Raw genomic sequence first — 20,113 nt, forward strand, 5'->3', positions numbered from 1 at the left:
GTTCCTTGTACAAATGCACATGAGGGTTCCTCCCACACCTGTTGAGGTAATATCGTGTCTTTTTGTGTTGAATGGACTTTGACAAGTTTTTTTTATTGTATCTCGATTCAATACATCGATTACGTTCGTGAACTCGACGAATGTTTCAATAGATGGCATTCTCATCAACGGATCAAGTCGGGTGACAACGTATTCGACGTCTTCTTACACCAAGAAGATGAAGCAAAACAAGGTTAAAAAAAAAAAAGAGAGAGAGAGAGCAAGGAGCTTTAGTGTTAGGACCCTTCGTTGTTATATAAGGAGGGTCATAAATGTCTTTTCACGTTGGAATTACAGGATCTCTTTGACTCATTTCTTGGAATTTATCCAGTAAAAACCTCCCCCTGCACTCTTTCAGTCTCAGTCACTTTGTCAGGGAAGAAGAAGAGGAAGAAGAAGAAGAACTTCCCATAACTTTCTCTTCGTCCTTTCAATTTCACTCTTTCATTCATTACTTAATTCATTCATAGCTTTTGCTTTTTGGGTTTCGTTTCGATTCCCTTCTCGGTGATGTTAATACTCCGCTTTGGTAATTGTTCTTCATTGGAGCGAGTGGTTTGCAGTTCGCTATTGCATCGGCTTTGTTATTGCTTGCCGCCTACGCTCATTTCCGTAATGGTTTCTTCGGCGTTTTGATCCAAATCTCAGATCTGACTCGTCGGCGATGTCGGTGCCTGCGGCTTCCGTTGCTGCGGGTATGTTCATTTCGGAATTTTCAATGCTTGTTCTATATGGAGTTGATGGTGTTTGAGTTGGGTTTTTGAGTGGTTTTTTATTGGGATGTTTTATTGTCAATCTGAAGATTGTTAGAGGGGAAATGAGATTGCGGTTTTGAATCTTGTGTGACTCGTTAGCTTTTGAGAAAACGTTAGTGGGATTTGGATGAGATAATGCTATAGTTGAGAATTTGGAAATTGGTGACGTGAAATTTATTTACCTCGTTTTGGTGGTTTTTCTTGCGACCTTAATTTGAGTTGTTCTTCCTGATTGATTATTAGGCTGGCTTTCGCATTTTCTTGAGCTAGTGCTGTGATTTTAAGCTTGCCGACACCTTCTTTACTTAAATTTGATAGCTGCTTTCAACTCTGGAAATCCATTTTTGTAATTTTCAAGTGAGGAAATGTGGTATGAGGACGGCGAATTGCTGTAATCGTTTGTTCTGTTCTATTCAAGTGGCGAAAAACAAGCACTTAAGGCAAAAGGATGCATATCTAGAATTTGAGGGTGGAGTAAACATTTTCATTGAGGGGGGAAAAATTATATGTTTTTAAAATCTGTTGATGATTTAGGGGCTAAATTAGAGATGAAATTTTGAAATCTTTAACTTTTATATAATTTTTGTAATCAAAGGCAAATCAAGAGCGGGACTCGGGACTCAGGACTCGTTCCTTCTTCACTGTACTCCACTGGTAATGAATTAGTGAACTCCTTGAAACATACCTTTGGGGGATTGAAGAAAATTTTAGTATCACCAATTAGCTGCTTCGCCTTCTTTTACAACTTTCCCAAGTCCCTTTAGAATCCTTAAGCTATCTTACATAGAAGGAAACTTAGAGATGTTTACGTCGATACATATTTTTAGTGTACGAAACCTTGATTTGGAGGTTATAATGCAGGTATATTGAAACAGGTTGCTTGCTCGTTTCCAAAACAGTTCATTTTATTGTGGTTTCTGATTCCCGTCACCAATGCCTACGTACCCGATCTATCAGCAGCACCTTTGGTTGCACCTGCTATCCATGATATGCCTTTTCCTGCCAAATTGTCTCCTCACCAACACCACCGCGGAAAAAATATGTCACCGCAGATTGTGTCAGCAGCTGGACTAGCACCGGCATCTCCTCCTTACTATGGGCCTCTTATCACTTCTGGTCACTCACCCACAAGTTCAAGTTTTTCAAAACCATTGATGAAGAGTGGATCGGCTCCTCCTGATGGTAGGCTTGAAAACATTGCTCCCATACAGTCCAGTGCTGGTGCTATTCCCCTTGGATTACCTCAGCCACCACTTTCTCCTAATGCAGCAGGTAAATCGTATACTGAATTCTTTTTCTTCCTTCTTTTCATTCCCTTCTAATGAAGTATGCTCTTTCTTGCGTGCTTATGAATTAAAAGTAAGCTACTTAGGTTAATTTTATTTGTTGATAAATAAACTTATTTGAGGCCTGCTCCTGGTTTTATTCATCATCTAACAGACTGTTGCAAACCTGACATGGTGCTGAAACGAGGAAGTGGCAATGACTGCCACTGTGTCTATCCCATAAAAATTGATCTCCTCCTCTTGAATGTATCACAGAATCCTAATTGGAAACTTTTTCTCGAAGAGTTAGCTTCCGAACTAGGTTTACGAGTCTCTCAGATTGAGCTGATAAACTTTTATGTACTTAGTTTATCAAGGTTAAATATCTCAATGGACATTACTCCACATGCTGGGATCAGCTTTTCTGCGGTTGATGCATCGACGATAAACTCTTCACTTACAATGCACAAGGTTCATCTAGACCCTACACTGGTTGGTGATTACAATCTTCTCAATCTCACCTGGTTTACGCCTCCTCCCCCTTCTCAAGGTACATCCAATATATCAAACAATAATTTAAGATTGATGCTGCTAACTTCTAAATTACATTATTATGCAGCTTTAGGTTTTATGGACCATTTTATTGGGTAATTTGCAACTTGTATAGAATTTGATTTGAAGCAAATAAAGACTATAAATTAGTAATTCCTCCATAATTGAGGAACCTAGGTTACCCACTGCTGGAAATGCTGTTTCTTTTGAGGATATAAATGTTTTTGCTGTTTTGTTCTGTTAAGCCTGTAGCGGATGTGTTAATTGTGGTTGCTTTCAAGTTATGGTGTTGTTACAATATTTTCATTGGATCTACAGCTCCTACAGCTTCGGCATCACCAGTAGCAGCTCCTGTATATCATTTTCCAGCCTCAACATCACTGAGTCCTCCTAGTAAAGGACACCATTCCAATCTGACCCTTATTCTTGGGATCGGTGCTGGCTTTTTTTTCATTGCCATTCTATTTGTGTTGATAATTTGTCTATGCACATCTCGTCGTGGGAAGACTGAAGCACCTCCTTTAGTAGCTGGTACGTATATAAAATTTTAGCCTACATCCTTAGTTTGTCCGTGTCTGGTTTACACAATTTATGAAAGTATCCGTCGCTATCGCCACCTTGAACCTACTGTTGGGATGAAGAAGGGAACATAATACCGAAACCTTAGTATCCATTGGATTTTATGGCTATAAGATAAAAGGAATTGCCAATCAAGAGATGAAATTAAGTTTAAGTGAAGCACTGGTCATACAAAGTGAGCATAAATGAGTTAAATTGTGGTTTTGACATTTTTTAAGACTTTTGCTCCACTATCCTCAAAAATTTATTACATGGTTTTGAACTCACACTGCAAGTAGGAAGTTGTTGATATTATTGTTTCTATACAATTTTCATAATTTTTTTTTCATTATTTCTTTGTTTACTACTATGGCAACTGTATTTTCATCCATTATTCTCACATCTCAGAAAAACCAAGGGTTGATGACAAAGTGCCTGGGGTAGGATCTTTCCCTCATCCATCAAGTATGAGATGTCTAACTTACGAGGAGCTTAAAGAAGCAACTAATAACTTCGAAGCAGAAAGCATATTGGGGGAGGGTGGTTTTGGCAGGGTTTTTAAGGGCGTCTTGAGTGACGGCACAGCTGTTGCAATCAAGAGGCTTACAAGTGGAGGGCAACAAGGTGATAAGGAGTTTTTGGTTGAGGTCGAGATGCTTAGTCGGTTGCATCACCGAAATCTTGTTAAACTTGTTGGCTACTACAGTAATCGTGATTCTTCACAAAACCTGCTATGCTATGAACTTGTTCCCAATGGAAGCTTGGAGGCCTGGCTCCATGGTATCCATTCTCTCTTTCTACTAAGCGGACTATGATTTGGAGATTTGGAGAACCTTTAAATGATGGAAATTTAAATTGCGTTTAAAAGATTTTTACGATGATGTATTGACAAGTATATTTTTGCTAGGGCCTCTAGGTGTTAATTGTCCTTTGGAATGGGACACCAGAATGAAGATCGCACTTGATGCAGCTCGAGGACTTGCTTACCTTCATGAAGACTCACAACCGTGTGTTATCCACAGAGACTTTAAGGCATCAAATATACTGCTTGAGAACAACTTTCATGCCAAAGTTGCTGACTTTGGTCTTGCTAAACAAGCTCCGGAAGGCAGAGCTAATTACCTTTCTACTCGTGTGATGGGTACATTTGGGTTTGTCTCATTCCCCGCCCTGTAATAGTTAGTTGTTGTATATTGAATTTTGGGATCTTCATTGAATGGAGTTCTCTTGCAGGTATGTCGCCCCTGAATATGCAATGACTGGTCATTTACTCGTTAAAAGTGATGTTTATAGCTATGGAGTTGTTCTTCTTGAGTTGCTCACCGGAAGAAAACCTGTAGATATGTCACAAACATCAGGGCAGGAGAACCTTGTCACATGGGTGCGTTTTTGTGAAGCAATTCCCATTCTTCTCATCATTTGATGTTGATAAATGTGCTTGCTGCTGTGTCTTTCTGGTTTAATCTTTGCAAAATGTATACATTTACCATTTGTATATTGGTTGAAGCTAAGATTAGTAGGGTTTATTCCTTACAGGCTAGGCCGATTTTGAGAGATAAGGATCGGTTGGAAGAACTTGCTGATCCACGACTTGGAGGAAAGTATCCGATGGAAGATTTCGTGCGGGTGTGTACCATTGCTGCAGCCTGTGTCGCTTCAGAGGCTGGCCAACGCCCAACTATGGGCGAAGTTGTACAGTCTCTTAAAATGGTCCAGCGGACTACAGAATACCAAGACGCCATGGTACCATCCTCCAACAACCAAACCAATGTCAAACAGTTCTCCACAACATTCGAGTCCGATGGATCCTCGTCGATGTTCTCTTCTGGTCCTTATTCTGGTTTAAGCGCTTTTGACAATGACAATGTATCTCGGACAGCAATTTTCTCCGAAGATCTCCATGAGGGACGATGAAAGCCTTCAAAGCAAGGTAACTAGGAATCTCACGAGTTGGTAGAATCCCACTCCATCACTCCCCTCCTTTTTCGGTTTGGCATTAGAGAGCGTGAAGCTTAGAGGATTGTAGATCAGTTTTAAGAACATATGGTTGCGTGATCGGGACTTAGTAATGGTGGAAAAGGGGGTGTTCATCTCTTTCAAACTTGTAGGTTTTAGTGGAGAACTGCTGTGTTTCAATTTTTTCATGGCAGGTGACGTTTATTCTGAATGTGGTGGATGATAGATTTTGTAAATATATGTTCTTCTAGCTTTGTATGATGGGGAATGGCCATTGAATGATTTTTGCATATGATTCTTCCCTCTTTTTATTAGGCTTTAAATTTACCATGTTTTCTAATCTTTTTTCTTTTTTCTTTTTTACCAACCAACTCGAGCATAGGGTTGAAATATTTTTATTAGGCTATGTTTGGAGAAAAATCTAAGTTTTGTTTTGCCGATCTTTAAACTTTTAAATGTCAGGTCTATAGATTATGAATAATTTGGAGGAAAAAATCCTGTTATGATTATAAATTAGTGTCAATCGAGGTAGATAGACATTTGGATTTGTTGTAAGTGGAGCTTGGATTGTGATTTATTATTCAATATACACTCGGGATATGACATTGTGATCATTATATGCTAAGTAGTCTTGTAATTTGCCATTGACATGACTAGAAGTTGGTTATCAGCTGTGACATTATACACCAAATCATCATGTAATTAGTCACCGGGGACACCAAAAGTAATGCCACAAACACAAACATAAGTAATTGTAGATGACATTATGATAATCATACCTTAAAACATAAGTAATTGTAGATGACATTATGATAATCATACGTTAAGGGATCGTGTAATTAGCCACCAAAATGACTACAAGTAGGCTATCATAATAAGTGATCGTGTAATTAGTCTTTTAAGGTCACCAAAAATGAGGTGTTGTTCTTTTTGTTCATGTTAGAAATAGACAAAGAAAAGTACAAAATTCTATATTTGGATGTTCATGTTATAAACAGTTATCGAACGAAGATGAAGGAGAAATTATGGTGGAAAGGCGATCAGAAATTTGAAACCAGAAGAAAGCTTTACCTATTTCAGGCAATTGCTGGATTGAGCTCCAATGGCGGTTGATGCCTTCTTTAAAGCCCCTCCTCCTCCATCAATTACCTTCAACAACACTCCATCCATTTCCCTTCCCTTTCACCCTGTTATTATCTTCTTGTTCTCCGGAGGAAGAGAACAACAAGAACAAAAGATGGAGCTCATCAATGGCCTCAATGTCTTCCTCCTCCTCGCCCTCTCCTCTCTTTTTTTCCCTGCCAATACCGTTTGCGTCCCTCGCAACTCCGCTCCGTTTGGTTCCCTCGTTGATTCATTTGTTGCACCGCAAGCATCGCCGTCTCAATCTTCATCACCACAACCATCGATATCAATATCGCCATCACCACCGGCTCAGTCGCCAACCGACTCCGAAGACTCGGCACTAAATTCTCAAGAATCGGACTCCGATGCGTTGTCTCCCTCCGACATGGAATTCCCTTTCGATTCATATTCTTCATCGGAAAAATCGGAAGCATCGGAAGCATCGGAAGCATCGTCGCCTCAATCTCCATCATCAACACCACCGACTTCGGCGTCCTCCTCCTCCGATTCGACCGTCCCAACCGATCTCGAAGAGATCTGCGATGTAACGAGCGATCCACAGTTGTGTACAAAATCGATTTCATCTCACATAGATGAATCAGAGGTGAATCCTACCTCTGCACTGAAAACGGAAATTGAGGAATCGATTAAAGAGGTGAGGAAAGCAGTAACAAAATTGAAGTTACTCCGTAAAAGTGCATCGAAAGTCGAAATCGCGTGCTACGATACTTGCTTGGAGACATTCGATATGGCAATTTTTGACCTACAATCTGGATTGGAATCAATCGACACTAAAGATACTGGTACAATGGAGAGCGTCCTCGCCGCCGTAATGTCTGATCTGACGACTTGCGATGATACTTTTATAGAGATGGGAGTGGATTCGCCATTGGACAATCTTAGCTCGAAGATGAGTAAATACGCCAGTAACTGCTTGGCGATTTCGAAATTGCTTCTGTGAGCGAAGACAGACTTGTTGTTCATCTTGTTCTTCTTCTGATTCTTCTTCAACTCGGACGTGCTCATTTGGAGAAGATCGATCAAGCATAATGATGATATCATCATATTCTCCTCTGTGCATTCCCTGATGAATTGATTCTGCGAATCTTCTTGTTGTAATGAATGGATGGAAGAACTTTTCTGAACGGACTCAATTGGCAATGGCAAAATATTATATGTTCATAGTATTTACCTATTTTCATCATTTTTCTTTTCTGAAGTTTTGAATTCTCAAATTCATATTGGGATATTTTATTGGTTTTTATACGGAAACAAATAAAGAAAAAAAAACTCCTCCTGTTTTTTAGTATACATTTTTTTAGTCAAAATATTATTTTTTATAATTTCAATTTCATCCTTAAATTTTAAAATATTATAGTTTTCATCTACATAATTTCTACTTTAATACAAATTTTTTAAAAAATTAATGACAATTAATTTATTTCACTGTTAAATGAATATAATTCACGCTCATTAACTCAATTCACTATTTCTTAAAAAATGTGTCTACTCGCTCATTAACTCGCACACATGTTAGACTCACTCGCTCATTGACTCGCACACATGTTAGACTCACTCGCTCATTGACTCGCACACATGTTAGACTCACTCGCTCATTAACTCGCACACATGTTAGACTCACTCGCTCATTAACTCGCACACATGTTAGACTCCTTGGTCTGAGTCAAATTATTGGAACGATGTGAGTTATGATCGGGTCTGAGTCGAATTATTGGAACGATGTGAGTTATGATCGGGCAAAACGCATATGGTTGTAGAGTTAGTTTAGTCTATGGTTCGATCTAATGTAATTATTCTCCTTTGTAAAAGTGTTATTGGGCCAATTGGGCCAAACGTAAGCCTGACGCATACGATCCAAACCCAACACCAAACGGATCTCGGCCCATGACTGACTTGTCGGGCTCGGTGAGTGTGAAAGCGAAGGGGCTCGAAGCCTCTGATGGAGATATTAACAGAGCTCACTGCCATCAAATTACTTGTTCGACCCATCTTCTTCTTCATCTCTATCTTCGCCGTCGTTCGCTTCTTCCCTCGGATAAGGCCTCTCGGACTTTGCTCCGAATTCTCGGCAGGTTCTTCTTCACCCTATTGCTTTCTGTCCAGTTTTTCCCAAACCTTCAGCTGCAAAAATGGCCCATACTTTCACCTACACATCTGCCTCGTCTTTCAGATTAAACTCCCTCGTTTCTGTTCCAAATTCGAGCTCTTCTTCCGACTCTCAGAAGCTCTTTCTTCCGTTGGAGAATTTCCATTCGAGGTACCTATTTTTGGTTGTCTTCGTTTTTTGTGTTTCGATTCAATTTTAGTTTAATTTGGTGTTTGAATGTGTTAGCGTCTTTGAATCGTGTTAGTGAGACGATGATGGATTGTTTGAATTGGTGCATTATTTAGTTTTAAGTTCGAAAATGGAAGGGTTTCGACGTCCAATTGGACTTCGGGTATTTGCAGATTACTGGTACCAATGGCACGCTTTTGGATGCATGATAAGATTGGGAAATTCCGGTTTATTTTCTATTTTTAACCTCAATTTTGTTACCGTTCTACTCTTCTGGGAATAAACTTTAATTCAAACCCCTCTGTTTTGTATTTTTTTTCTTTTCTGCTGCAGAAGTTGTGTTCTCGTATTTCTCTATTGTTTTAATTGTAGCAGCAACGGGTAATGTCCTATTTGCAGGAAACTAGGAAAATTGGTTGGAGGTGGAAGAAACCTCAAGAATTCTCCTGTCAAAGCCATCTACTCAGGCGAGTTTTCATCATTGGATAAGAGTTCTCGCCAAGGACTTTGGTCTATAAGGTGCATAGATTGATGAACTTGGAAATTCCCCTTTCATTCTTTTGAGGCTAAAGAAGGCTATAATCATTACCAGTTATTGAAATACTAAGCATAGACATGGTGAAATTATATTTCTGTATGATTCATAGGGATGATGTGCAAATTCCATCTTCACCATACTTTCCAACGTACGCACAAGGGCAAGGTCCTCCTCCAATGGTGCAGGAGCGCTTCCAAAGTGTTATCAGCCAGCTATTTCAACATGTAAGGGTGTAGTTCTACGATATTTATTTCCTCGGCCCAGGTTTGGTGTAGTGCGTGTAGGTTGTTATCACTATCTTTTGATAATTTAATTTGCTTTTGGACTAGAGAATTGTTCGTTGTGGTGGTGCAGTTGATGATGATATGGCTAATATCATTGTTGCTCAACTTCTATACCTTGATGCTGTTGATCCCAATAAGGTTCCTTTTTTGGTTCTCAATTCATTTTATGGAAGGATCTCATATATAGTTCGTTATCGTTTCTGCATAACTAATCAATTAACTAGATATTTTTGGTATGCTTAACAGGATATCATTTTGTATGTAAATTCCCCTGGTGGATCTGTTACAGCTGGTAATATTGGAATCAGAAAACTATTTCACCAATCATTTGTTCATTGGAGATTCGGATTAGTGTTATCTTTTAACGACGGATTCACTTGGATCTGTGCAGGTATGGCCATTTTTGACACTATGAGGCATATTCGACCAGATGTCTCTACTGTCTGCGTAGGACTAGCCGCAAGGTACAAGATTAATTGGAGCATCCGTACTTTGCTTTTTTCCTTTTATTTCCCCAAGTGTTATTTGCAATTTATTGTGGCATTGCTGAATTGTGTTGGGAAGAATTATTATCTAAGCTAAAATAGTATCAGATCGCTTCCTCTTGGTTCCAATTATCATATTTTTCTACTAGTTTTATGGCTTGCATTATATAGATGCGTTTATGAAGGCTACGTCCTTTGATATTATGTTACCTCCAGGAAGCCAGATTAATCAAAGCGGATTAAGCTTAGACCAGTCTAAATGTTTCAGTTTTAGTTTGGTTGTCTTGTATCTCTATTGCACACATCTGTAGTCGAAATGGGGAAAACAATGTATTAGCTGGTTCAAGTGGTGTAGTTAGGCCCAAAATTTGGTGTTTAAGCATGCCCCCCTAATTTATTGGTGACTAAACTTGCAAAAATATATTTTTACAGTGATTCAAAGTGAGGCGCTGGTGCATGTAACATGAACTCAATTTTTCTCTTGTACGGCGTATCAGTAACTTTGGAAAGATAGAAAGAGGAAAGTATGTGTGTAACAGCCCAAACCCAAGCCCAAGCCCACTACTAATGGATTGTCCTCTTTGAGCTTTCCCTTTTGGGCTTCTCTTCAAGGTTTTTAAAACGTTTCTGCTAGAGAAAGGTCTCCACACCCTTATAAAGAATGTTTGGATCTCCTCTCCAACCATTGTGGAATCTCACAATCCACCCCTCTTCAGGGCCCAGCTTCCTCGCTAGCACTCGTTCCCTTCTCCAATCGATGTGGGACCCCCGAATCCACCCCTCTTCGAGGCCCAGCGTCCTTGCTGGCACGCTGCCTCGTGTCCACCCCCCTTTGGGGCTCAACCTCCTCGTTGGCACATCACCCGGTGTTTGACTCTGATACCATTTGTAACCGTCTAAGCCCACTGCTAACACATATTGTCCTCTTTGGGCTTTCCCTTTCGGGCTTCCCCTCAAGGTTTTTAGAACGCGTTGCTAGGAAGAGGTTTTCACACCCTTATAAAAAAAAAATGTTTCATTCTCCTTCTCGAAATGAGTGATAAGGAGAAGTTTTCCCACCATAAAACTATTATCTGTAACCTCACCTTCATTTTTCTGAAGTAATATGTTTGTTCTTATATCTGGTTTTCCGTTTGTTGTAATAATTGACAGTATGGGAGCTTTCCTGCTTAGTGCTGGAACTAAAGGTACAAGTTTTTAGTGTCATCAAATTTTGGAATTTTATTTTTGTAGTTCTTTTTTAATGACATATTTCTGTGTATTAAGTATGCATCTTGTTTCTCCTTTATTTGTGAAGGAAAAAGATACAGCTTACCAAATTCAAGGATAATGATCCATCAGCCTCTTGGTGGTGCTCAGGGTGGACAGACTGACATTGATATTCAGGTATACTTTTACATCCTCATGGATGATCAATAAAGCATTGATAAAATTCTACATTTGTTTTATGATACTTCTAATACTTCCTTTGGTTGCATTATATTGTCAAGGTACTTCATATATAAGCTTTGAGGATGAGTTTGGAGCTAATTTGTTTTTGTTTAGTAAGCTATCATTCCACAAGTCTTCAAGAACATTAAGAAAATGAAAATTTTCATGTCCACCTTGAACAAGTTTTTGGTAGGAGAATTTAGATTGTTTTTAGCAGGAATGTACTATTACCTTAGATTAGTAGATTATTGATTCTCTGATTTCATCCATGTTAATTTTAGACATTTTCAACAAAGCCCCTAAACTGCAACTTGCTTGGCAGGCAAATGAAATGTTGTATCATAAAGCTAATCTTAACGGGTATCTTTCCTACCACACCGGTCAAAGTCTCGAGAAGATTAATGAAGACACTGATCGCGATTTCTTCATGAGCGCCAAAGAAGCCGAAGAGTATGGACTCATAGATGGAGTCATCATGAATCCTCTCAAAGCTTTCCAACCTTTAGCAGCCGCAGCTTCCACCGAAAACAAGCCGGATGCGTAAATTTCATCCTGCTGTGTAGCAACCGGTTAGATATTCTTCTTCTTGTAGATTTAAATGCAAAAACCATCTTAGTGTTTGCAGATTTTGACCATTATAACAACATGGCTTCCATGCTTACATCTTAGAAATCTTTAAATGTCCATTGAATTCCTGTTAGTTTCCTTACACCACCAAGATATTTTATTCAAATGCCCCTCAAGTTTTTGGTTGGTTGGGATGACAAGGATAATGTTGGCCTGACACTTGGCAATGTCTGGTTGGGTGTTGGAAAAGATGCCGCCGACCCTATAAAAGACAGCATTATTATGAAGTCACTATCTTGATTATGGATTAATATGCGTTAGGTTTCAATGAGAATTTCTAATGCATTCAGTAGCTTTCCGTATGCGTTGCGGGGAGGGTTTTTATTACCTGTGAAATTGGCTGTTTCTGATATTTTAGTGCTCTTTTTTTCAATGGAGTTGTTGCATTATGGATGTGTTTCTTGAGAAACTTGGGGCTGAACTAGAATTATTGGTCATTATTGATGATGTTTTCCCCTTTCCATCTTTCTTCTCATTATGTTTTCATAAAAAATCGAGAAAACGTCTTCTTTTAGTATGTTTGAAGTGAAAGATTGAGCTAACTGTATCGATCATTTGCTTTCTCTATAAGTAAAATGATCGAGAATGTGTTTTAAGAGATTTTGTTTCACTTAAAAGTACTTTTATGTGAGATCTCACAATTGGAACGAAGCATTTTTTATAAGAGATTTTGTTTCACTTAAAAGTACTTTTATGTGAGATCTCACTGGAATGAAACATTAAGGGTGTAAAATCTCAACAAACTTGCTATATGTCCAAAAAAGACAATATCTTCTTGTGATGGGCTTGGACTGTTATATTTTACCTCAAAACTATTGCTCGGGAGTAGTGTAGAAGTGGTGTTAGAATTGCCCATGTGAAAAAATATTTTGGAGATGTCTTTGAAGGCACGAAGAAAATATGTTTTTAATCATTTTTTAATTTTTCATTTCAAAAAATTAATTTTGAATAATTAAATGCGTTTATACAAATTTTTTTATTATATAACTAAATATCAAAAAAAAAATATATATATATATATATATCCGGAAATTATTATTCAACTAATTTTCTTGAAATTTTATTCATTTTATAACTTATCCTTAATATTATATCGTTTTAAATCTTATAAAATCGTTATTGTCAATTTTTTAAAATCAAACGATGTGTACATTAAAAATTATTACATTAATCGTGAGTATAACAATATTTCTAATAGATCTATTTGTTTGTATCCGTCATTTCTAATCATATATGTTATTACACAATACGTGATATAGTAAATACAACGTAAACTTACTTCAACCTAACTAATAAAATATGTTTTTACATCATTATCTTATCAATAAATTTAACATTTTGTACCGACAATAAACCTTATAATAAAAAGATTGGATCTAATTTATATTTATTTTATTTAGTATGACTTTAAAAATGTTTATTTTAGTCATTTTAATTTTTTTTCTTTAATATAAATTTGAGTTTTAACAGAGTAAGAGTAGTAAGAGTAGATTTAAAGTGAAAAAAAGTAACATATCGAAGATAAAATGATTATTTTAAATAGTTTCGAGTTTACAACAAATATTATAAAAATTTATGGATCAAAAGAAAATCAGACTTAGAAAGTTAAAACACTAATACTAACATTTGAAAGTTTAAAGACTACCCAAGAGTAAATGAGGTCTCCCTCTCGCAACTACCCGAAAACAAAAATGCCTTCTCTATCCTTCCTATTTAATCCTTTGGATCTCCTCCCACTTTTTTTTTGTCTCCAGATACCTGTCCTACCTGTAAACAATTAACCCTTCTCTCTATCTCTCTCTACGTACGTTATCCTCTAGAGATATTTTTAGATGTCGTCCCGCTCACTAGGTCGTCAAGTTTGTGCTTGAGTTATTGAGAATTGTCTATTCTAGATTTGTGCGGTTTCTAATACCGTGAACTACCGTCAGAGGTTAGCTTGAAGGTAAACTTTAGAATCAGTTCAAATAGCACTGTCAAGAGCCCAAGCCCACTACTCGTAGGAGATATTGTCCTATTTGGACTTTTCTTCTTAGACTTTCACTCAATGAGAGATTTCCACACCATTATAAAAAATGTTTCGTTCTACTCCTCAACCGATGTAGGATCTCACAATCCACCCTCCACCCTCTGGAACCCAGCGTCCTTGCTGACACACCGCCTCGTGTCCACCCCCTTTCAGAGCTCATCTCTAATACCATTTTATAGCCGTCCAAGGCCATCGCTAACATATATTGTCCTTTTTGGGCTTCCCCTTTCGGGCTTCCTCTCAAGGTGTCTGAAAACGCATATGTTAGTGAGAGATTTCCACACTCTTATAAAGAATGTTTCGTTATCTTCCCCAACCGATATCTATTATAGAGAAAACCAAATGTTACAACATCAAGCTATCTCGTAAGATTGGTTGAGATATATGTAACCTAAACTTGGATATTCTAGGATATACTAACAAAAAGTTATATAAACCACATAAAGTTTTCTTTTTTACTCGTTAACCAAACATAGCATTATCGCTCGTCAACTAACCCGTGTATGAAAAGACGTTACTCAACCATTACCAAATAAAGATAATCGAGAATAGAAACTGGTTTAGGATTTCATATTCACATATCGAGTACAACACGACCGGAAATTTGAACCCTTCAACTCAGATTTAGCCCTCTAAACCTTTTGAACTTAGAACAACATAAACAAAAATCAAGAAGGGGCAGCAGAAATTAGCCTAATTTCATCAAAAAAATAGCTTGAGAAAGGTTGAGGAGATGGCAATTCTTCAAGTTCATCAAAGAAATGATCATGATTTTCCGCTTCTGTCTTGTTTGCCTTTTCCTCTTCTTCTTCTTCTTCTTCTTCCTCTTCCATACTTAATTCTTCTTCTTCTTCTTCTTCTTCACTTTGATCTTGATCTTGCTTTTCTAGCCCTTGAATTGGATGAACATCCTGATTTTGACCTTGATCCAACGGCTGTGGTTGAATCTGTTCTTGAGTTTGATCCAAATTAAGGGTAGAGATGTTGGGACCTGGATGGTTATGGGTTGAAGTGTATGTTATAATGAACATTGAACCATCTGTTTTGCATCTCTCAACTTGTTTTTTTGCAGAACAGCCCTTTGTTGTGCTACATCTGTAATAACCCCTAAAAACACCACCAAAACAGAGATAAACAAAGGACCAACAGAGCAAAAAACATGTTTTTGAAGGAGTTTTTAGAAAATTAAACCTTGGATATGGAGATCCCTTGATGGGTTTTTGACCATATTTTCTCCAAGACCAAAAATCAGGAGGAGGGCCTTCATTCTTCATCTTCCCTACCCCTATTGCAGCTTTTTTAGACCCAATCTTTACAGTAACCACAGTTTTTTGCAGGACCTTTCTGCAAAAACATGAAAAGGGTTTTGTTTTTGGAAGAAAATGGATTGAAAGGACCAAAAAGAACAAATTTTTTCAAATGGGTTTGGATTTTTTTGCCTTGAAAAGTTGGAAAAAAGAGGAAAAAACGAACCTTTTTTTGGAAGTTGCTTCTGGTATGAGCTGGGTTGAAAGATTGGTATCATTGTCATCATCTGGGTTTGGCTTTAGAGAGCGAGAATGAACAGAAGAAAGCTCCATGGCTATGGCTATGGCTATGGCTATCTGTTCTTGTTCTGGTTGTTCTTGTTGTTGAGAATTTGAAGCAGGAAAATAAGAACAGTGGGATTGTTGAGCATTTGTTAAGAAGAGAGGAAGAGAGAGTGAATGAGGAGAGAGAAAGAGAGTAGATGACAAAATCACCCTCCCAAGTTGCCATCTTTTGTTTCTCATCACTCATTTAATGGAGTTAGCGATCGAGGAAAAAAGAGATCCCTAAATTAATACAAAGGTATCTCAATCAACTAAATTATGTTCGAAATCTTTAATGGGTTAGTGATTGTGTAACAGCTCAAGTCCAACACTAGTAAATATTGTTTTGTCTATGTTAGGGAGAGATTTCCATACTTACTTTTGTAAGAGATGATTTGTTCTCCTCTCCAATTGACGTGGGATCTCACAATCTATCTCTTCTAGAAGCCAATATCCTCACTCTGGCATACTATCTGACTCTTGATGTCATTTGTAACCGCTCAACCTCATTTAAATTAAGATTAAGATGACAATTATTGTTACTAATTTAGGGATGGTGGGCCCTATTATATTTTCCATTGGCTGCATGGCGCATTTGTGGGCCTATTCCTTTTTAGCCCGCATAAATCCTATGGGTGGCAAATTTGGAATGTAATATGTTATTTTGTATTTTGTTTTTAAAAAATATTAGTGAATTTTGTATTTTTTTTTTTTTTTGTTGAAAAATATTTTAAAAATTAAAAAAAAAATCAATTTTTGTATAATAAAAACGATAAAAAAAATACTGTTGAACTTTTAAATTTTTTAATAATATCTTTAATCTTTAGAAATTAAAAATTACATTTGCGTTGTTCATCAAATTAAAATTTAAAATATTATTTTTTCTAAATATTTGAATGATGTGATGCTATATTGACGTAAGCATTTATTAATCTAACATAAAAAAAAATTGTAAAAATACTTGAAAGTATTTTAAAGAGTATTATTTATTTATTATTATTTTGCTAAGCCATTTATGAAAAGAAATATTAAGTGGTTTCTTATTTAAGAGAAACAGCATAAAAAAAACTTGAAAAGGGAAAAAAAAGCACTAATTCACATTCATAATGCCATACCCACCAACAAGTTAATGGAACTTTTAAGGAATTTATTGAATCTCCTTTATATCCTCTCCACACAACATGTGGGAGCCCTATGCAAATTTTTATCCTCTTTTTATCTTTATATTTGCCAAATTCTATCTCGAACAGGACTAAATTAGACCGAACTTCATTACGAAAGAATGAGTTACGACTTGTGTTAGCTTCTACTACTGATACGATTTTAAAACGTATCTACCAGGGAGAGATGAACTGATGAAGATCTCACAATTCACCCCTTGAGGGTCCAACGTTCTTGTGACTTAATACCATTTGTGACAGCCTAACTTTACCAATGACTGATACTGTTCACTTTGGCTCATTAAAACATGTCTATTAATGAGAGATTTCCACATCTATATAAGGAAGACTTTTGTTCCTCTTTGTAATTGATGTGAGATCTCACATGATCGACCCTTTAAACGATTTGGACCCGATTTCAAAAAAATTTAAATTACCAAATTTTGAAAGAAATTTCCATATTTGAATTTTTCTTATAAGAATTATTGCCAAAATTACATAGTCCATAATCAATTCTTCATGCAAATTTTAGCCAAATTAGGCTTAAAAAGTAATCTAAATAATATTTTAAAATTTTAGAATAAATCTAAACTCAATTTTAAAACAAATATATATATATATATATATATATATATAGAAAATTAAAAAATAATAATAAAAATAAGATCATGGCACAAATAGGCCCAAGAGCACAGATGCTCCAATTTCTTCATTGGCCCAACTACTTGTATAAGTCCAGGAAAAAATTAATTTGAATTTTTAAACTCAAGAAATTAAAGATTAAAAAAAGTTCGATCTAAAATAAAATAATTTTAGTCTCTATAATTATGATATTATATTTTCAATTTAATTGATAAATCAATAAAGTATCAATATATATTTCTATAAATATATATATATTTTTTTTAATGAAGGTTAATATATATAAAGTTTCTTCATCGATTTTTGCTATACAACTTGTGATAATCGCACTTTTGATGATAGTGGACTTGCGATTATACAACACTTACTCCCAGTGAGTTAAGTTAATTCATTTTTGGATTGCCTACGGTCAAATGCGTATGCTCAAGCCTCTAGCCCTTGTTCAAGAAGAAAGTTTTAGAAAACGGAGTCGAAAGAAAATTTTGAAAGCAAGATTTGAGAGATTGAAATTGATGTTAGATGTGATGCAAGCAAAAAGGCAACAACAACGGCTAAAAACATATAACTATCGGATAGGGAAAAGTTGACAAGATGGGGCAGAGATGGAGATGAGGTAGACTTTCAAAACTTTGGTCTGCCTTATAGATATCTCTTAGTTATACTTTATGCAAAAAAATATATTCGTTTCGTGAGTTCCTCTAAGTATATGAAACACACAATTATATACTCAATCCGGTTTAATCCAATCCACTAAGTTTTTATTTTTATTTTTTTGGGTTCGGCCACATTTTTTCTCCCTGGTCGAGCTTTCTAAGCTTCTTCCCTGTATATTCACTCCCACCATCATAGATGGTCAGCCACACCTGGTGGCACGAAATGATTGAGAACTATGATGGGTCGAAATGCATTTTGTTCTTTGTATTCAATTACATGACCAAATAATTCAAGGAGAGGCACACTGCTTTAAGTAGATGACTCGTCGGGCCATCGAAACGGGACTGATTTGAGAAAAAGAAATTGAATAACTTCGTTTTTTTAAAGGAGTCGTCATTTTCGATCGGGAACGCTATATCGTTTACAAATCCAGCATGTTTCCGATGGTTGTATATAATATAATGATTATTGGACAAGTCTAAGTCAACTCATCATCGTGGACGTGGCATCCACTTTATGATAACAAGATTATTCCCTAAATTTTATAAACATTACTGAAAGAAATGTATATATATATTTATAAACCAATCCAATTCTTTGTCTTCTCAAAACCAAAGTTGCCACCATGGAAGCTCTAAAACCTTTCTTTTTGTTTCATCTCTTCGCCGTCAACCTTCTTGGCCTCTTGCTTCCCCTCTCCTTCCTCCTCCTCCTCCGCCTCTCCTCCGCCCTATATCTCCCCGCCCCGCCGCCATTGTTGCTCTCTCTCATTTTCTACCTCAATTCTCCTCTTCTCTTCCTTCTCGTTGCTTTCGTTATCGTCTCCGCCCTCCTCCATTCCCTCACCGGTAAATCCATTCTCCACGCTAACTTTCCCGGCCACGTCTCCCAACCACGTCTCTACGCTGCTTGGATTCTCCTCTGTACTTTTCAGGTACGTTAAAACAATCCAACTCAACCCAAAAAATTTAATTCGATGTCAAGCAATAATCTATTCACATTTGTTAACGATAGGTGTGTGTCGGTGTCGGGATCGAGGGAAGCTTATCGATGGGCCTCAGCGACACAATTGTCAGCCGCATCGAGGGCGGCTTGTGGAGCAGGATATTGTTCTTTTTAGGACTTCATGAATCTGTAGTGCATTGGACAAGGATGGTGGTGAAGCCAGTGGTAGACGACACCGTATTTGGGGAATCCCAAAAAGAGAGGTGGTTTGAGACGACAGCGACTACGTTGAGCTTCGGCGGCCTCTGGTGGTGGCGGCTAAGGGATGAAGCGGAGGCGTTGGTGGTCGTGGCGGAACGAAAGTGGTTGATGGCCGCGGAGGAATTGGGTCCGGTGGACTTTTTGGGTTGGTGCTTGTATTATGTCAACGTTGCCGTTGGAATTGCAAAGATCGTTAAATCTGTTGCTCAGTTTTTGGATAAGGTTCTCTTCTTAAGAAAACAATCTAAAAGCTATGAAGTTGTTCTTGAGGATAATGTCTAAATTGTTTTTATGTAGAATAGTAATTAGATTTATTACCATATAATTGCATACATTGTATTTAATGGTAATTAACATATATTTTAAATTAATGCAATTGTTTGATTATCAGTTTAATATTAATTTTAAAAAATTATACGCTTGATCATAATTGACGGTTATAATTTTAAATTATTTTTGTAGTTTCGCTTTCTTACTTTTAATTAAAAATGTCTATTTTACCCCCAAACACAAAGGAGATTCCTAGTTTAGATAGAAAACGAGAAAGGGAGTGGAGAACATGTTTTTTCATTTAGATAAATAGGGTCGGGGACAAGTTTATATTCCCCGTCCTCGCCCAGTTCAATTCCCCACTTCTTTTAATGTAAATATATTTTAAACCCATATTATAAAGTAAAATACAAATTTATTATTTTTAGTGATATTAAAAAATAAATTAGTTAATTATAAATCTGTTATGGTAATGTTTAAAGATGTATTATATTTTTTTGTAATTGTTAAAATGTTTTAATATTAAAATTTAAATTTTGAAAAATTAAGTTAAGCTACATTTTATATATTGATTTATTAAAAATAATTATGTTTTTTATAAAAAAGATTATATTAAAAAATGAAAATTTTAAAATAATTAATTTTAAAAAATAATAAAATCTCCCATGTT

General features: G+C 36.7%; 5 protein-coding genes across 7 annotated transcripts; 4 read left to right on the forward strand and 1 right to left on the reverse strand.

Annotated features, from left to right (window-relative positions):
- The first annotated feature begins 300 nt into the window (after window positions 1–300).
- LOC111493045 (proline-rich receptor-like protein kinase PERK3) lies at window positions 301–5,417 on the forward strand. Of its 3 annotated transcripts, none has more exons than XM_023142633.1 (8): window positions 301–734; window positions 1,656–2,066; window positions 2,232–2,609; window positions 2,930–3,142; window positions 3,578–3,949; window positions 4,086–4,320; window positions 4,403–4,550; window positions 4,706–5,417. In XM_023142633.1, exons 1-8 carry the CDS (start codon window positions 704–706, stop codon window positions 5,081–5,083), a joined length of 2,166 nt encoding a protein of 721 aa, XP_022998401.1. In that variant the 5' UTR covers window positions 301–703; the 3' UTR covers window positions 5,084–5,417. The 3 variants fall into 3 exon arrangements, with proteins under 3 accessions (XP_022998401.1, XP_022998399.1, XP_022998400.1); XM_023142631.1 differs by having other exon boundaries at window positions 304–734; window positions 4,077–4,320; XM_023142632.1 differs by having other exon boundaries at window positions 306–734; window positions 2,235–2,609; window positions 4,077–4,320.
- Window positions 5,418–6,227: 810 nt separating this feature from the next.
- On the forward strand, window positions 6,228–7,211 carry LOC111493211 (pectinesterase inhibitor 10). Its single transcript, XM_023142858.1, has one exon. The coding sequence runs from the start codon at window positions 6,228–6,230 to the stop codon at window positions 7,209–7,211; it is 984 nt and encodes a 327-aa protein (XP_022998626.1).
- Window positions 7,212–8,233: 1,022 nt separating this feature from the next.
- LOC111492965 (ATP-dependent Clp protease proteolytic subunit 5, chloroplastic) lies at window positions 8,234–12,200 on the forward strand. Its single transcript, XM_023142514.1, has 9 exons — window positions 8,234–8,528; window positions 8,946–9,065; window positions 9,194–9,308; window positions 9,414–9,506; window positions 9,615–9,660; window positions 9,760–9,832; window positions 11,006–11,040; window positions 11,151–11,239; window positions 11,607–12,200. Exons 1-9 carry the CDS (start codon window positions 8,401–8,403, stop codon window positions 11,826–11,828), a joined length of 921 nt encoding a protein of 306 aa, XP_022998282.1. The 5' UTR covers window positions 8,234–8,400; the 3' UTR covers window positions 11,829–12,200.
- Window positions 12,201–14,465: 2,265 nt separating this feature from the next.
- LOC111493184 (probable WRKY transcription factor 69) lies at window positions 14,466–15,714 on the reverse strand. The gene is made up of 3 exons (XM_023142829.1): window positions 15,414–15,714; window positions 15,132–15,284; window positions 14,466–15,047 (listed from the first exon to the last, which is right to left on the reverse strand). The coding sequence occupies exons 1-3, from the start codon at window positions 15,710–15,712 to the stop codon at window positions 14,609–14,611; spliced, it is 891 nt and encodes a 296-aa protein (XP_022998597.1). The 5' UTR covers window positions 15,713–15,714; the 3' UTR covers window positions 14,466–14,608.
- Window positions 15,715–18,591: 2,877 nt separating this feature from the next.
- On the forward strand, window positions 18,592–19,455 carry LOC111493212. Its single transcript, XM_023142859.1, has 2 exons — window positions 18,592–18,901; window positions 18,982–19,455. The coding sequence occupies exons 1-2, from the start codon at window positions 18,593–18,595 to the stop codon at window positions 19,453–19,455; spliced, it is 783 nt and encodes a 260-aa protein (XP_022998627.1). The 5' UTR covers window position 18,592.
- Window positions 19,456–20,113: the final 658 nt, after the last annotated feature.

The sequence above is a fragment of the Cucurbita maxima genome, unplaced genomic scaffold (assembly GCF_002738345.1).
Source record: "Cucurbita maxima cultivar Rimu unplaced genomic scaffold, Cmax_1.0 Cma_Scf00018, whole genome shotgun sequence".
NCBI classification, from domain to species: Eukaryota; Viridiplantae; Streptophyta; class Magnoliopsida; order Cucurbitales; family Cucurbitaceae; genus Cucurbita; species Cucurbita maxima.

Coding starts and splice junctions, on each gene's coding strand:
- LOC111493211 (XM_023142858.1), top strand. CDS start 6,228: ATGGCGGTTGATGCCTTCTTTAAAGCCCCTCCTCCTCCATCAATTACC.
- LOC111493045 (XM_023142631.1), top strand. CDS start 704: ATGTCGGTGCCTGCGGCTTCCGTTGCTGCGG. Junction 735..1,655: donor TGCGGCTTCCGTTGCTGCGG/GTATGTTCATTT, acceptor GTTATAATGCAG/GTATATTGAAACAGGTTGCT. Junction 3,143..3,577: donor AGCACCTCCTTTAGTAGCTG/GTACGTATATAA, acceptor CTCACATCTCAG/AAAAACCAAGGGTTGATGAC.
- LOC111492965 (XM_023142514.1), top strand. CDS start 8,401: ATGGCCCATACTTTCACCTACACATCTGCCTCGTCTTTCAGATTAAAC. Junction 9,507..9,614: donor ATGCTGTTGATCCCAATAAG/GTTCCTTTTTTG, acceptor TATGCTTAACAG/GATATCATTTTGTATGTAAA. Junction 11,240..11,606: donor AGACTGACATTGATATTCAG/GTATACTTTTAC, acceptor CTTGCTTGGCAG/GCAAATGAAATGTTGTATCA.
- LOC111493184 (XM_023142829.1), bottom strand. CDS start 15,712: ATGAGAAACAAAAGATGGCAACTTGGGAGGGTGATTTTGTCATCTACT. Junction 15,285..15,413: donor GAAGCAACTTCCAAAAAAAG/GTTCGTTTTTTC, acceptor ATGTTTTTGCAG/AAAGGTCCTGCAAAAAACTG. Junction 15,048..15,131: donor AAGGGATCTCCATATCCAAG/GTTTAATTTTCT, acceptor TGGTGTTTTTAG/GGGTTATTACAGATGTAGCA.
- LOC111493212 (XM_023142859.1), top strand. CDS start 18,593: ATGGAAGCTCTAAAACCTTTCTTTTTGTTTCATCTCTTCGCCGTCAAC. Junction 18,902..18,981: donor TTCTCCTCTGTACTTTTCAG/GTACGTTAAAAC, acceptor TGTTAACGATAG/GTGTGTGTCGGTGTCGGGAT.